Source organism: Ixodes scapularis, unplaced genomic scaffold (genome assembly GCF_016920785.2).
Source record: "Ixodes scapularis isolate PalLabHiFi unplaced genomic scaffold, ASM1692078v2 PGA_scaffold0__279_contigs__length_252992795, whole genome shotgun sequence".
In the NCBI taxonomy this organism is placed as follows: Eukaryota; Metazoa; Arthropoda; class Arachnida; order Ixodida; family Ixodidae; genus Ixodes; species Ixodes scapularis.
This window is the reverse complement of record NW_024609835.1, coordinates 127,633,813-127,650,872: the sequence shown is the minus strand read 5'-3', so window position 1 is coordinate 127,650,872 and position 17,060 is coordinate 127,633,813. Positions and strand designations below refer to the sequence as shown.

Genomic DNA, 17,060 nt, shown 5'->3' with positions numbered 1-17,060 from the left:
TCGGGGAAAAGGAATGTGATATTCAGATCCATGGGATAAAACTACGCTACAATCAGCCTCACTCTCATTTTTTGGAAGAAGTGTTTCAGCTTCCCTTTAAGTCAATGTTTTATACTGGTTATGCTAATAAAGGGGGAGTAGTCACAAACTATGAAACGAGCATGCTTTAAAAATGATTTTCTGCACCTTCCATGGACCAAATCAAAACATAACTTCGATATCCAAGATCCTGGTGGTCAAACGAAGATGATTTAAGCATGTTTCCTCAAATACAAAACTGCTTCAGCTTATCTTTAACTTAGAGGGGATCCGTGGCCGAGTGGTCTAGCGCAAACCAGCTCGGAGCACGTGGAGCGAAAGCTCGCGCTGCAAAACCCAGGATCCTGGGCTCAACCCCGCCCCTGCCCGTTTCGATCTGGAGGAGCATCGTACCGGCGTGCCGTCATATATCACAACTGCGTGGTGCACGTTAAAGACCCCAGGCTAGCGGTTGTACTGCACTGGCTAAATTGCTCATTTACAGCTGAGACACCAGGCGCCCACTGAGGCAGACTAACTTCTGGCTGTTTAAACATACACACAACAATTTGCTTTGGTATGTTTAACTTATCACTTATTCATAGAAGAAGGCATCTTACATGCTTATCATTTATTCACAAACTATATCATAGCTCTTTAGCTTTTAAAGATGTTTTCTTGCAGCCAGCTCACCATATATCGCCCCGTTTAGATCACCTTTTTAACATTAACCCCATATATGCACAAACTAACATGTTCAAAAATTCGCCTCTTCTCCTAGCCCTTTTGGATTGGAGTAGCCTTCCAGGGGAAATCACCTCCGTCATTGATCACGAGTCTTTTGTGGCCACCGTAAACATGATGCTGCTTGAGTAGGCTAAGTTGTGCATTAGGCTAACCTGTACAGTAGGCTAACCTGTGCAATGACGTTTTTAGAGCGCAGCTCTTAGGGGCCCGTTTCCGACTTGAGCGGCGTCGCCGTCAACGTAACCACGCGGTGCATTATGAGAAATGTTCCATAATGCACCGTGCAAGCCCCCTCCCATCCCCCCCCCCCCCCCCCGGGTCACGTGACCCCCCTCCCCTTCATCCGAGGTCACGTGACCCCTCGAGGTCACGTGACTCCCTTGAGGTCACGTGACCCCCGATGACATCATTGTCACTGATGGTGTCTCCAGCATCCGCATCATCATCACCACTGATGATATCATCAGTGACGTCACTGATGATGTCATCAATATCCACATCGTCATCGTCACTGATAATGTCATCAGTGACGTCACTGATGACGTCATCGGCATCGTCATCGTCACGTGACCTCCCCACCTCCCGAGGTCATTTGACTCACCCCCTCCAGTACCCTACCCTCCTCCTCCTCAAGAGCTGCGCTCTAATTCAGCGTTACAGGGAGTTGTAAACGGCTTTCACTTTTTTGTACTACCGTATTTATTCGAATATAAGTCGACCTTTTCTTTTTCGGAAATCGTGACCAAAGAATTTCGACCCACATTCGCGACCAAATTTTGCGACCCTACCGGAGGCGTAAAGCTATCGAGTCATTGAGCCGGTGCTGCCGTAGAGCCGCACCGCTTCTTGTTTCAAAAAGCTTTTGGTAAACAACCGAAATGGTCCGCCGCCTGCGGTGGCCGGTGCCGCTATTGCGCGCACCCCTCGGGCGTCGGATTTCGCCATCGCGCCTCTAGCGTTCCCCTTGCTGGGCAGCGGGGAAGGAGAGGAACGCGATGCGCCATGCACTTTGCCCTCCGTCCTCGCAAACGCACACAAAAAAAGAAAAAAAAAAAGATGTTACTTTTGTTAGTTGCTTGAGGCGGCTCGGCGAGCGTGTTGCTCATGGCGACACGACGGCTTTGATTGCGTCTTTGTAGTTTGTCTTTCGTCGCTTCGCACCTTCTTTCGCTTTTTCTTGTCGTCATTTTACAACAGTGTCAGTGAAGTATTGTTGCGAATTTGCGAGGATGTCTACCCAGCTGACGAAGCTTTGGACGACGATGACATGTCAGGAAGTTCTGACGGTGATTAAGTTTTTGCCATCGCCCTGTGATTTAGCTGAGACTGATGTAAATAAAGGTTTGTTTCTTTCTTTTGCCCAAAATTTTCCCTGTTCTTAAAAATAAAAAAAGGTCAACCTATACTTGATATATTTTTGTTTTATTCTCGGTGAATCCAATAAATAGGGTTCGACCTATTTTCGAGTAAATACGGTATTCCTTTGGAAAATATACTAACCCATTGGACACATCTTTTGGAAACAAAATAAACAGGTCGTGAAAAGGTTAAGGGGACAGTGTGATGAAAGCTACATGCTTGCTGGACCAGTCGTAAGTGTTATCTTTTGGCACATGATTACATTACCACTAGTAGCCACGCTCGGAGAGCAGCATCAAGCGGCTGTCGATCGTTCTGGTGAGCACATAGGTCACACTGCACTGTTAGCTTAGGGATGAATGCGGTAGATTAGAAAGCTCACACCGGAGGCGGGACGACTGGGGGGACCTCCCCGGTGTTCTTATCTCGCCCGTGGTTATGGTGGTTTGTGCAAAAATATTAATCAAATGCATAGTATTCATAGGGCTAGCTTTAGAGACTTGGGGTCCATTTAGCACAACTTCTTGAGGACGTCGCAGTGTCAAGTGATACTGCGACGTCTCTCTAAATGCATCGTCACGCCGTCACGTGACGTGACCCGGTGTAATGTCGCCTGGAGACACGACATCGTCAAGTCGAGACACGACATCGTCAAGTCAAGACACATGACACTAGGTGGCATTATAAAGACACGCAGTGTCGGGAAGTCACGTGACAACATGACGTCACGTGACACAGCGATGTGAAGTGACATGATTGTCATTACCAGGACTGTACCCAGAAAAAAATTTCGGGGGGGGGGGGGGGGGGGGGGGTTTTCGGGGACAACGGCGGCCATTTTGTCTTATTTTCGCCTATGAATCATGTGCATCGGTAGCATATAATGGAGAGTTATAGCAAACCGAAAAACCGGTCCCGGTTTGGTACCCGGTAGCCGACCGGTGCCACTGCGCGTGCGCAGAGGTGGAGATTAAAATCGGCTGGCTGCAAGTGCACCGACCAGGGCCGTACCCAGAAAAAAATTTCGGGGGGGGGGGTCAGAACCCCCTAACCCCCCCCCTGGTTACGGCCCTGGTCATTACGAACCAGCGCACACATAGACAGTTGTTCAAAATCCAAACACACAGGAAAATCCACTCACACAGCGCTGAACTATACACTGATTTGTATTTCAAACTTCCTCTTTTTCGACCCCACGGAAGAGGTTGCCAAAGAAATTCTTCCTTGGCAACCTATTCCATGGGGTCGAAGAAGAGGAAGTTTGAAATACAAATCAGTTGATAGTTCAGCGCTGTGAGAGTGTATTTTTCTCTATGTTTGGATTTTGAGTAACTGTCTACCTGTGCGCTGGTTCGTAATGATGCCTTACCAACTCGTCCCATCTGCAGTATTGACATGATTGTGTTCCACGACATGAGAAGACTGAAGAGTCCCTTTAAACGCCACGCATTTAGAACGCCTTTTGGGAAGTGCCAGAGAGACGGCCAATTGTCGTTGTTTCAGGGGTGCCGGCGACCCGACGAATTGACTGGGGCGAGAGAGCCCACCTTGTTGGACCTGACGAAGGCCTCGGCCACCTTGCGGTTCCGACCACCGTAGCAGGTGGTCACCAGGTCGGCCACCCCGCAGCTCTCGAAGAAGGTGCCCAGCCGGGCGCCAGGGTAGAAGGTGTCCGCAAAGGCGATCATCTCCATCAGCCCTAGCCGGATCACCGCCGCCTTTGTGTTGTCCCCGTAGCCCAGGCCGTCCACAAACCCGGCACCCACCGCCACTATGTTCTGCCCCGCCACCGGGAAAAGACAAGACGACGATTAGTGGATCTCTATGAAGTTTGAGGCATGCGGAACGTGATGCCAATGATCTGCAAACGTACCGCGTGTGACGTCACATGACGTAGAGCGACCTCGAGGAATGCCGGAGTGCAACGTGTTGCTTTTCTCGTAAAACCCAGCGCTAAAACGCGTTCTGCGTTAAAAAACTACAGCAGCCTACTCATACTTTGGGGCGACTTCGTTTTTGCAAAACAGAAACTGTTGCGAAAAATTTGTTGTGCGATTCTATTGCTTTTTTCAATTACGTAACGCAAGGGCCCGTGGATGAGCTTGTCCAGAATTGCGAAATCTCGCTTTCACGAAACGAAAGAAAAAACCACCCCTTGGTCAATTTGTGAAATATGTGTAAGCTTGCAAATATACATACGCTGTTTACAGTGGTAAAAAATTCTCTTTCTACAGAGTGTTATCTGTAAAAGTGTTGCCGGGTCACTGTACATATGCAAATGTGGGTTCCCCAAGGTATCAAGTTGTAGCTCACCGTGACAGTGAACTTTTGGGGAATATTTTCTTGCACAACAATACCTCAAATGAGACAAATAAATATTTTTCTCTTTTCAATTCAAAACAAGTTACTGATTGTACAGGCATAAATTGTACACTGAATGTGAAAGGACACCAGAGAGCAAAATGTAGAGAAATAAAACATTGAATAATGAATATGTTTTGGGCAAGGTAATGCGGTGAAAACGTAAAATGCAAAAACGACACACAAGTATGATGCAGAAGCATTATGACCAAGAGAACAATGTATACAGAGTGCACTGCAGCAGCAAACCTCCCTCACAGGTGATGTCTCACTCCTGTTGGGTAGTGAAGGTGCATAAGCTCAAACAGTATACTATTATTCTAAGGGTAAAAAAAAGAGTCAAAATAGGAGAATAGCTGTGGTTTCCAGTATCTGGACGATTGAAATCCCACCACTCGCTGCATGATTTCTGACTCTCTTGGTATTTTACTGCAGAAATCTGTTGGGACTAGGAAAAAGCTTATATCTATAAGACGGGCGAATGGGACTACAAAAATCCCCCTGCTTTTTTTTTTTTTTTTTTTTCAATTGCTAGGCACAGCTTATTATGCCGTCGGGCTCCTGAGAATTGATACGTGAAGCAGGTTGGCCCAGTATCGTCTGACTTTTGTTAGCTTTTTGCTAAGACCAGTACTTACGTTGTAAACAAGCTTTCAGACATAAATTTGGAATTCAGAAACACCGGCATCTCAACAGCCAGAGAGGACAGTGTGGGAACCTGTAAAGACGCCACCTACCTTCAGTGCTCCACAGACCTCGATGGTGGGAATGTCGTCAACCACAGTAACCCTAAAGTAGTCCGTCTGGATGAGCTTCTTGAGCAGCACGCCCTTCTCCGGGTCTCGGCAACCTGCAGCGCAGACACCGCTGAATGACTCTAGTCATGATTCCTTGTCTATACTCCATCTCGCTACGACATCAGAGCACTGAGGAAGGCACCGGCACGAGCAAGTGGCTTGAGAAAGTGCCTTCTATGCGCAAGCTCTCAGACAAACAAAGTCTGCTGAGCTAGGCTCATGCGCCCGTGCCTTTGTCTGAACTATAAGGCGGTTTCACGAAACGCCTTTCCAGTTCCGGTAATCTGTGTTTAGCCGTGGTGATTAACAGCCTCCACCACTCCTGCAATTTGTTTGCATGCAGAAGCTTACCTAGTGGCATCGTTTTTGATGTTGGTGAAATGCTGAACCATGGTGAGTGGATCCGTTAACGACAGAACTATATAAGTATGATCAGGAATGTACCATATTTACTCGAGTAATAGCCGCACTGTTTGTAAAGAAAACCAGAGGGTTCGCTTTTCCGCGGAGCACGAGGATTGCCAATCACCGTGATCAACAGCATGATTGCAGTGGTTTACGGGGCAGAGATAACGTATTGGCACAAAGATACCGTATGTGAAGATTGCACTGGTATGGAGAATAGTGTTCTCGATCTAGTTATTCGCTATGTTATTTACGCGCAATGCGATGATTGGCTGTATATGTGTTCTGCGAGAAAGTAGACGCAAGGCCCTTGTTAATAAATAGTGCAGCTATTACTTGAATAAATACGGTATTTAGGTTGAGCAAATCAAAGATTGTTCCGATTTGTTTCCTTTTAGAGTCGCCTGGGTGGCATCTACACAGGCCTTAAGGAAAGATGCAAATTGAAAAACGGCATTATTTTGCCAAAAATTTGATTTTGTGTTTTATGGTGTTTTATTATTTGCGAAGCTTTATATTTGATGTATAAAAATAATTAATGCCGATTATGATCGCAAAATTAGTCAAATATGTTTTTGAAAACCTCCAGGCAACCCAGAATGGCACGAATTTGAGCCAGTTTAGAGCGCAGCTCTTAGGCGCCCGTTTCCGGCTTGAGCGGCGTCGCCGTCGACGTAACCGCGCAGTGCATTATGGGTAAATTTCTCCGCTAAATCTATACTTCGTTTCACCTTATGTTGTACCGCAGCGAAGGCTAGAAGCGCGAGCTCATAGCGTTGGCAGCTGCTCTTAAGTTACGAGAGCTGTTGCCACCGAGATGGGCCCCAAAGCAAGGAGCTCACGCTTGTAGCCTCTGTGCATCATAAGGTGAAAAAGAGCATAGCGGAAAAATTTCCCCGCTAAATCTAGCGGAAAAAAGCGGACAATTTTCCCCGCTAAATCTAGCGGAAAAAATTTCCCCGCTAAATCTAGTGGAAAAAATTTCCCCGCTACATCTAGCGGAAAAACTTTCCCCGCTAAACCTAGCGGAAAAAATTTCCCCGCCAATTCTAGCGGGGAAAATTTACCGCTATAGACCTTTCCAGCGGCAGTCTCAAACAAAGCGAGCGGGCAAAACATGCTGAGTCACTGAGCTGTGGACGTGTGCGCAGCGTCCGATATACTGCACAGCAGATCAACAGCGCATGCTTGGAAGGCTTCCACAGCTCAGCAGACAAAGATGGCAGCACACAAGAGGCGATTTCTGCAAAGGTCTATATCTAGCGGAAAAATTTCCCCGCTAAATGTAGCGGAGAAATTTTCCTGTTAAATCTGGTGAAGAAATTCCCCGCTAAATCTAGCGAAAAAATTTCCCCGCTAAATCTAGCGGAAAACTTTCCCCGCAAAATCTAGCGAAAAAATTTCCCCGCCAAATCTAGCGAAAAAATTCCGCACTAAATCTAGTGGAAAAAATTCCCCGCTAAATCTAGCAGAAAAATTTCCTCGTTAAATCTACTGGAAAATTTTTTTCTGGGGGTCACGTGACGTGGGGTCACGTGACCTGGGGTTACGTGACCCCCCCCCCCCCTCCGAGGTCACGAGACATCCCCCCCCCCCCCCCCCCCCCCACCAAGGTAACCGTGACCCCCTTTCCACCCCCGAGAACAGGTGACCCTAAGTACCCTTCCCTCCTCCTCCTCCTCCTCAAGAGCTGCGCTCTAATTCGGCGTTACAGGGAGATGTGAATGGCTTTCATTTTTTCTCTGCGTGGTTATTCAAGTTGTGAGATCACCCGCCATCATTTACATAGACAAGTAGGCCCAGTTGTCTCCCCTTCATTGCAGTCTTCTGTAGCTTGAATTTCTCTATGAAATTTATTAACAAAATATTACTTGCGCACCACCAAAAAGTGTAGGTACACCTTTGTTGTAAAATTCGAACGCATATTTCTTTTTATGTAATTTTGGGGCACCTTCACAGTTCGTGCACAGGAATTTTTGTTCTTAATATTTTCCTATCACAATCAAATTTAGCATGCATGTACTTTAGCTATGTAGAATGCAACTACCTAGGTTTTGTTTGAACATATTTTTTTTATATTTATGTAAAATTTAAGAAATGTTTGTTAGCCCCTGAAATGGTGTTTTGCTATTTTTAATTATTTTAAAATGAAAAAAAAAGTGTTACACACAATATTTTCGTTGTTCATCGCACTCAGTGGTTTAAAACAAGCAAATTAGTTTATTTAGCTAAGTTTATTTTAAGTGTGTTGCCATGCCTCATGTGTGCACAAGAACATAGTTTTTTCTGCATGCACATTGCATCAAAAACCCAAGAAAAAAGCTATATCAAATCTAACATCAGATTTATAAAGAGAAGACTAAGCCCAATAAATTGAAAAAATTCCATTTCAATATCGTAAAAATAAAAAATAAAAGTTTCCTCAGGCACATGTCCTCTTAAAGGGTAGCTGCAAAAAAAAAAAAAAAAAAGTTTTTTTTAAACAGCCTAATTGGGACAAGCATGTCTCAAAACAATTTTTCCACGAAAAAAGAAAACAATGTTTACAGCAATATTTATTGCTTGAGACTTATTTCAGTTTACCGCTATTTCATCTGCTTTAAATTGCGCGCCACAAAGTGGGTACTATAAGTCACGGAGTGGCTGCTATACGTCATGGAGCGACGTCCCATAGCAACTGTTGTCACGGGCTAAAGATTGATTGACAGCTTAGATCTTAGTTGTTAAACCCCTGTGATACATTGTGATTTTCTTTTGAGCGGCATATTTTTAAGTTCAAAAATTATGTTTATTCTTTACAAAAGGTTTACAAAACGGGCACTTCCGTTTGGATTCATACCATAACAAACAAAAGCTTCACCGTACTTTCATGGCCGCCGAAGTCTCTGCTCCCGCCTGTCTCGCCCACCTCGATAGTCGTTTCGCCGAAGTAACCAGTGTTTCGTGCTGACCCAGGTGATTGACTGAGACTTCCTGAGGTGAAGTAGTGGGTGTTTAGCAGCTGTTGCAGGTGTTTGTGATAGGAAGCGACGTGGGGTTTTGGCTTTCATAGCACGGTTTGTTACTTTCGTTTTCCTCTTTGCTTTCTTAGCGTGCTTTTTTTTTTTTTTTTTTGCTTGTGCATGCAAATATTGACTTTTTGGAGATGTCAGCTCAAGTGCAGCCAGATGAGTGAGTGATGACAGCGAGCCTTAAGCAGCCATGTCGCCCCAAAAGATGATTGCTATTTGGTTGGACGCAATCGAGCATTCGCGTAGCGACAAACGTGTCCAAGTATGTTCCCGCATTTCGCACCGGAGGCCTTCGAGATTCGCGCCGGGTGCACTGAACGTCGGCGGCTGAGACACAGCTGTTTCGTAAAAAACCTGGCACAGCCAGGTCATTACGTAACTGCTGTCCGGAGAAGCCTTCGGACGTCCGAATTCTGCGTTAGCCGACAGAATTTTCTCGGCTTCCGAACCAGCTTACGTATAGTTGTTTGAATTGAATGTGTACTGTAATCGTAAATCTTTGCTTGTGATTACGGCTTTTTAGGTCATCTTATTCGTTTTACTGGAGAGACGCTAACGACGGGCATAACAAAATCATTTGCATATTCTGCATACCTCGCAAGAGCACTTCCCCACTCATTTTGCGAAAAGCACGAAACGCGGAGTCTGCACCGTTTTGACTTCCCAGTCTTTTACCTGCTTTAGAGCAGTTTGTACCTGCTCTAAAGGTATGTCTACTGAAACTGCAACCTGAAACAAGGGTAGTGCCAGAGAGAAAAGTGACAAGGTTCGGAAAGCTTGTCCGCTCTCCTCAATTTCTGAACTCTCAAGTGATCGTACCATAATAAATTCACCAACGCCTCTTCCCAAAATAAAGAAAAAACACTACCGTAGAATACCGCGCATCCGCCCATATCACGCTAAGCGCCCATACCCAAATTTGTAAGATCTGAGGAAATATGCAGTGTACATTGATATCTATAATTGATGACCGGACAAGCGCCCATCCCCTAATTTTTCGCGATTATCTCCAAATTTTGAGTGGGCACTTCCCCGGTATTTTACGGTATGTTTGCTACGTAAAAAATGGAATCAGTTCATGCATCTTTGGGCAGGTAGGAGATATTGCCCAAATTTATTCACACCGCATGATGAGCGCCACAAACTCGCACGAGATTTACAGGAAAATATCGGTGGTGACTTATGTTTCCCTGAAATTTTGTATAACCGGTTGTTTGCAGGACCGAATCATCTACTCAAGCGGTGCGCGTCGCTGTGCAAACGCAGTCCAACAACACAAAGCATAAAAACGGCAGATTTAGGACAACAATCAGGAGTCCATTGTTGAACCAGGACCTAAAGAAATCAGGACCTAAAGAAAAGGATGACGAATATGGAAAACCGAGAGAAAGAAGTAAATGTGCAACAAATGACGCAGGACATAAACGCACTCGAGTGGCAAACCAGGAAGATGAATCTTGAATTCCACGGAATTCCGGTCCCTGAGCGCGAAAACCTTAACAACAAAATCAACCAGGTGGCCGAAAAGCTGGGTGTGCCCGTGCTCACTGATAGCGAAATTGTTGCGATGCACAGGCTTCCAGCTCGGACAGATAAAATTCCCGGCATCATTGTGCACTTTGCAAAACAGTCAACCCGGGATCAATGGCTCAAAAAAAGGAAAAATTTGGACCGAACGGGGAAGGATGGCTACATCCTTGAAAATCTAACAAGGCAAAACCGCGCCCTGCTCTGGACAGCTAAGGAATGGGCAAAGCAACATGACTACCGCTACTCGTGGCACAGGAATGGGAAAATCTTCGTCAGGCGGAAGGAAGGTGACGCAGCGATCCTTATCAAATGTGAGATGGACTTGGAACGATTGAAGTGAGGGAATTTAGGTCTTGTTTTCTGTGTGTGTCTTCTTTTTTTTATGGCAGAACAAAACTACTTTGTTCCGTCAGAATTAAAGTCTTACCTAGGAAATGAGTATTCCAATTCTTTTAAATGTATTCATTTAAATACTTGTTTTTTGATGAGTTTTGTTTTTCGTTTGATGTTATTATGTTATCAGAGACGTGGTATACTGATGAAAGCGACGTTTTTGAATTGCCAATGTATAAGAGCTATTTTTTGAACAGGTCAACTGGTCGTGGAGGTGGTGTGTCACTTATGGTTCGGAATAATACTTGCTGCGAAATGGTAGAAGAATTCACATGCGTTAATCAAGATTTTGAAGTGCTATCATTGCTTGTAAATCACAGCATAATATTGGTATTGTACAGACCGCCGGGTGGATGTCTAACGTCGTTCTTTTCTTTTCTAGACACCTATTTCAGTTACGCTAATGAGAACAGATATAACATTATCCTGGGGGGAGATTTTAACATAAACATGCTTGTGGACACCCCGGCAAAACGACAGATGGATCTGCTGATTAATATAGCTGGCTGCAATAGTGTGATAACGTCCCCCACGAGAATCCCGTCTGATTCTTCAACATTGCTCGATCTGCTCATCACAAATTATGACCTACCGTGTATAAAATCGGGGATAATGACCACTGACATCAGTGACCATTTAGGTGTCTTTATGTGTATAAAAAAACAGATCATTAAAGCTAAAAGTCCAAAGCTACATGCATCCTTTCAAAATATTACAACTAACAGCCTTTCTGTATTTAGGCAGAGACTTTCAAACTTGGAATGGGGTGAGGTATATGAAGAAGAGGACGCGAATGAAGCATACAACTTGTTTTTACACACATTCGTGCAGATATATAGAGAATGTTTTCCATATAAATCAGTTAAGATATCGAAAAAAATCCGTAAGCCATGGATTACCCCAGAGTTACTAGTCAAGATAAACAGGAAAAATATATTGTACAAATCATTTGTAAGAACGAGAGAGCCTGAAGATCTTAAAACATTTAAAGTATACCGCAACAGATTTACTAAAGAACTCAAAAGCGCTAGAGATAAATACTTCAACAACTTATTTTCATTGTCAGCTAAGCGGACGGACATCACCTGGAAAAATATTAATAATGTTCTTAATCGTTCATCTGAAATAAAACGAATTGATAAAATCTGCATAGATAATGCAGAACTAAAAGAGCAAGAGTTAGCAAACGCCTTTAATAATCATTTCGTGAACTTGCCGAGAGACAGTCCTAATGAAAATGCTTGCTCATATATTGAAAACAAGAATGATCAGTCCATATTTCTTGAGCCAGTTGTAGATACGGAGGTGACGCTGACGTTTTTATCACTAAAGAACAGTGCAAGTTGTGACGCTGACGACATGCAAATAAGGCCTATAAAACATGTTATAGATCTAATATCTCCCTGTTTAACGCACATCTTTAACTTGTGTTTGCAGTGTGGGGTTTTCCCTGAAAAAATGCAGATTGCCAGGGTAACTGTTTTGTATAAAAAGGGTGATAAGAATGACATGGGGAATTATAGACTTATTTCAATCATATCAGTATTTTCTAAGGGCTTCGAAAAAATCTTGCTTTTGAGACTGATGAAGTTCTCGGATAAATACAATATAATCACTCCGTCACAGTTTGGGTTTCGTAAGGGCCGATCTACGGAACTCGCTCTCCTAGAGCAAAAAGAATATATTTTGCAAAGTTTTGAGGATAAAAAAATGACCCTTGGGATTTTTATTGATTTCACCAAAGCATTTGATTATTTAAATCATAGACTGCTCATAAAAAAACTAGAAAAGTATGGGTTCCGTGGACCCGCGTCAGCTCTTATTTCGTCATACCTTGCTCATCGTAAACAGTACGTTCATATTAACGGTTATTCTTCTGACATTAAACCAATCGTATCCGGTATCCCACAAGGCAGCATTCTGGGCCCTTTTTTGTTTAATTTATATATTAATGACATTGTCAATGTAAATAAAAGTACAAAATTTGTGATTTACGCTGACGATACAAGTCTATTTTTTAAAGGAGACTGCTGTTTTGAGCTAGCAAATAGAGCTAATCAAACTCTACATAAGCTGGGTAGCTGGAGTAACTCTAACGCGCTAAAAATAAACGTCAACAAAACCAAGGCTGTTTTGTTTCAACCAAAAAATAAAAATGCCTCTATCCCAACAGATATCGTGTTGGATACGACCAAAATTGAGGTTTTGACTCGCTTCAAACGCTTGGTATTATATTCACGGAACGAATGACGTGGGATGACCATGTAAATCACATTTTGATAAAGTTGTCACGGGTCGTTGGCATATTATGCCGTCATCGCTCCATTCTACCAGCAAGTGTTAAATTAATCATCTACAACTCTTTATTTCTCTCGCATGTGCACTACTGTCATCTTGTCTGGGGAAATACTACCAATGTAAATTTAAACAAGATACTTGTGCTCCAGAAAAAAATAGCACGGGTTATAAGTAATGTTTCATATAATCACCCTAGCAGATCTCTTTTCGAAAGTTTGAATATATTGAATGTGTATAGTTTATATAATTACCGTTTATGCCTAAGGTACAAGTCCGAAGTCATGAACAATATATGTCATCTTGTCAACCTAGCGTCTCTTACGAGGAGATACCCAATATATTCAACTCGCAACACAGACAACTGGAAAGTGCCAAATTGTAGAACTACTTACGGTGAGCAGATGTTATCGAATATATTACCCAACCTACTTAATTATCTGAATACTCAAAATATGGAACCCCTAACATCAACATTGAAAAAAATCCAATCCTTTTTTAAGCGTGTAATTTGATGACTTCGATCGAGCAATGTTCTAGTGCCCTGACGTGTGTATAGTTATTATGTCTGTTTGCCATAAGCTCATAATTTATCATAACTTATATAACAGTGCTTAATCATGCTCTCGATATCTCTGAATATGTATGTTTTTGATGCGATAATCATGACTTTTTATTGAACTGTTAGAGTTAAACTTGCTACATTTTGCATGTCATTGAGATGATTCGGTGAACTGAGCTTGTATTTTTTTTTTTTTTTACTTTCTGTTCTTTGTGAGCTGCTGCTGCTGCTGATTGTAGGGAGGGGGTCGAGGACTCGTCAAGCTGCATTTGCGCAGCTTTTTTCCTCTGTCTCCTTCCATCATGAATGTGATGGAGAAATAAACATTTATTTATTTATTTATTTATTTATTTAAAATGCCCGCAGCTTTTTACTCACGGTATGTGTCGGGAATCTTCCACATTTTGAAACGAAACGAAGGAAGATTTACTTTTAAAAACGCTCGCGGCGTCCTCCCGGACCAGCTGGACCAAATCAGTTGACGACGAGGGGACTGAACCCGTTGAACCCCAGCCCCACAACAACCAATTTGCGCTCCGTGTTAGTGTGGGTTTCTACTTCCAAGCCCCGCACCACACACCATGTGCGTTTCAGTTCTTTGTCACATCGCCATGTTGCGCCAAACAGAACGAGATCGCCAAAGTCAACACAGCGCTGTCGTGAACGTTGGCTTGTGGTTGCGCACTTGTGAACCCTGTGACTCCCTTCGCTTTCAAAGCACACACAATGATTACGAATCATACTTTCAGACTTCCGGGAACATCACAGTGGCACTTCTCCGGTCACGTCTTCGCTACATGTGCTCGCAAAACACGGAGCTTCTAGCGTCCCGCCAAACCAAAACAATATTGGCGCCAAGTTGAATGTGCGTTGCTGCAACATTTTCTTCGACCAAACACAAACAACGAAAGGGCTCTAAGTTCCAGCGTACATCGGCGGCACTTTCCCCTTGTTCCCCCGTTTCCCCCCTTTTCTCCTGATTCGCGGCGTATCTTCGATATGGTTCTTCGACAAGACACACCGGAAGTCGAGACGCTGTGTACGTCATTCAACTCCGCAAATAAGTCAATCCAAGAGCAAATTCAAGAGCGGAGGGCGGGGCGTACTTCTCCCTCGTGCAAGTCGAAAGAGCGGGAGTTTCAGATGTGGAGAGGTTCTGACTCCGACTAAATTACGTCCTGTGGCGTAAATATTGCTCAAAAAAATTTTCTTTTTCGTGGAAGGTTTGTTTTGTGACATGCTTGTCCCAATTAGGCTGTTTAAAAAAACACAGTTTTTTTTTTTTTTGCAGTTACCCTTTAAAGCTGCAGACAAATTAACACCTCGATCGCTTGGCTAGTTTTAAATTCAAATAAAGACCAGTATGTATAAAATTAGAGCACCAGATGATGCTCCTTTATGTCACCGACTCTGGCAGACACAAGAAAAAACTCGACCGAGCAATAAATCACTGCCTCGGCGCATAGAAAGACGTACGGCATGAGTTCATCAGTATGAGATCTGGAGAGATTTCAAGCCGGGAGTACTAGTGAAACTGCCCTACAAACGTTTGTGAGACAGAAGATAAAAGGGGGATTAACCTCATGGCTACATTTATCTTTTACCAATGACAGTAACATTTCCTCTGACAAGAAAGTGCCAGTCACCTGAAACCCCTCTACTCGTAACAGATTACTAAAAAGGTAGCATCATCACAAAAAACAGGAAGGGACAACCACAAACCCTAGAAGTAACCTAAGGATGTGTAAAGGTCAATATGCCAAGAGCAGATCAATAAAAGTGCAGAAGTTGTTGTGAAATGTTCAGTAAGCAACATTACTATATTTGTGCACTTAAAGTTTCACATGAGCAAAACTGTATGATCTGAGGTGAATATTAATCATTGCGTGGCCCTATGTGATGCTTAACATGGAAACTTAATTGCATAACCCATTTTTTGCAACTGTTTGCAAAACAGGCAAAAATCAATTAATTGTAAACTGTATAATTTCTCGTTTTTTCCATAATTGCCAGTTTTTCAGTAACTTTGAGCAACACTGTTTGCTTGATGCAAGTGCACTCCAAGTGAAAATGACAGAATCCAGATTAAGACCTACTTTTGCACAAATTCAGGAATGCAGCGAGCAAATGTCTCGGGTGGGAGCAACACATAACGTACCGATTGTGGTTTCACAGAATTTTTTGTCGGCGACTTCTCTGGCCAAGTTTGCCCCCATCAGGACACACATTTCAATGTTGAGGAGCTTGTGGATGACATTGGAGATCAGTTCAATACCTCCACCTCCTGGTGCGATGTCAAAACCCTGCAGCGCACAGTCCAAAGATGAGTAACAGGCCAAATAGAAACTTCAATGTGATCATGGCAAAACATCTAATGAATTTGATTTGCAGGTTTTGTTAAGTCGGTGTACTTATTTTAGTTTTGATGTTATTGTCTCGGTCGTTAAGGTTATACGTAGCAAAGAAAAGGAATGATGATCAGTAATGACAGGAAAATTCAAGCAGTGCTTAATCTCTCTGAGCGCAATCCACGAAGTAGATATGGACTATGGGTTGGATGCAGACAGAAAGTCTGCAAATGAGGATAGCATGAGGGTAACGCACAATCACCATTCGTGCAGGGTTCTACAAATATCCTTATTCAGGTGGTCGAGCCCCAAAAGTCAACTCTGTGATTTGGGTCGATACTAACTTTGGGAAAAGTTGGATAGTTGAAAGCCTTTTGCAGTAAGCATGTTTACAACCCTTTTTAAAAGGCTGATTAGTATGTATTTATCGAGGCATATGCTCCTTGCCTTATTTGTTATTAATTCACATCGTACCAAAGGCAACAAGAACAATGATAATTATAAGTAGGAAAAGGGATGAAAGGCACATATTATCATAAGCTAAATCATGGGCTCCCAAACTGGGCTCCCAGGGTTTGCCCAAAGTACCCCCATGTGCCCCCCAATCTCCCAAATTTCCTAAACTGCCCGTACCCCAAAGTAAGCATTTTTTCATTTTAAGCGCTATTTTAGCAGATCTGAGTCGCTAAATAATGCACAACCAGCAGAAAACAATAATGTCTTTTTTTTTTTTCAGAAGCACCCATCAACGCTGTGCCCATGCACAGTGTTGATGGGCGCTCAAGATGCGCAATTTGACTGCATAGTCACAGAAAGTTGTCTGCAAGTATAGTATGTGGAATATAATTGTTCCCAAGGTCTATAGGCTTCTTAATTGCTTTATTGTATCAATGCCGAGACTGCAAGCTGTTCCTCGGCTATCAGTAAAGTGAGAGAGGCATCCCTCGAGATTGCAAAGTTTGAAAGCCCTCGGAGTGGCTGCTTCAACTCACCTTGATAAGGGAGAGTCCTATAGCTCCTGGCTTGACCTTCCCCACCAATGGCCTGCAGGTGGGCACAATGAACTTGTGCGGCAGCACAAACACGAGGACATCGGCATCCTCACAGGCGGCCACGATTTCAGGGACGGCACTCTGCACAAAGCGTTTCCCAATTCAACCTCGATCTGGGCAGTCTCACTGTGACAACAGCAAGCGAGCAACCTATCGATGAATCCTCGAGCCATTGTGGATTG

The 17,060-nt window shown here is 43.5% G+C and overlaps 1 protein-coding gene across 1 annotated transcript in view; it reads right to left on the bottom strand.

Moving 5' to 3' along the window:
• LOC8052446 (glycerol-3-phosphate dehydrogenase [NAD(+)], cytoplasmic) overlaps positions 1 to 17,060 on the bottom strand; it is a 37,944-nt gene that overhangs the window by 10,448 nt on the left and 10,436 nt on the right. The window contains exons 3-6 of the mRNA XM_029993338.3: positions 16,819 to 16,959; positions 15,637 to 15,781; positions 5,223 to 5,335; positions 3,672 to 3,902 (exon numbers count right to left, since the gene is read on the bottom strand). Of these exons, the coding sequence (XP_029849198.2) occupies positions 3,672 to 3,902; positions 5,223 to 5,335; positions 15,637 to 15,781; positions 16,819 to 16,959 (630 nt within the window). The remainder of the gene's footprint in view (positions 1 to 3,671; positions 3,903 to 5,222; positions 5,336 to 15,636; positions 15,782 to 16,818; positions 16,960 to 17,060) is intronic.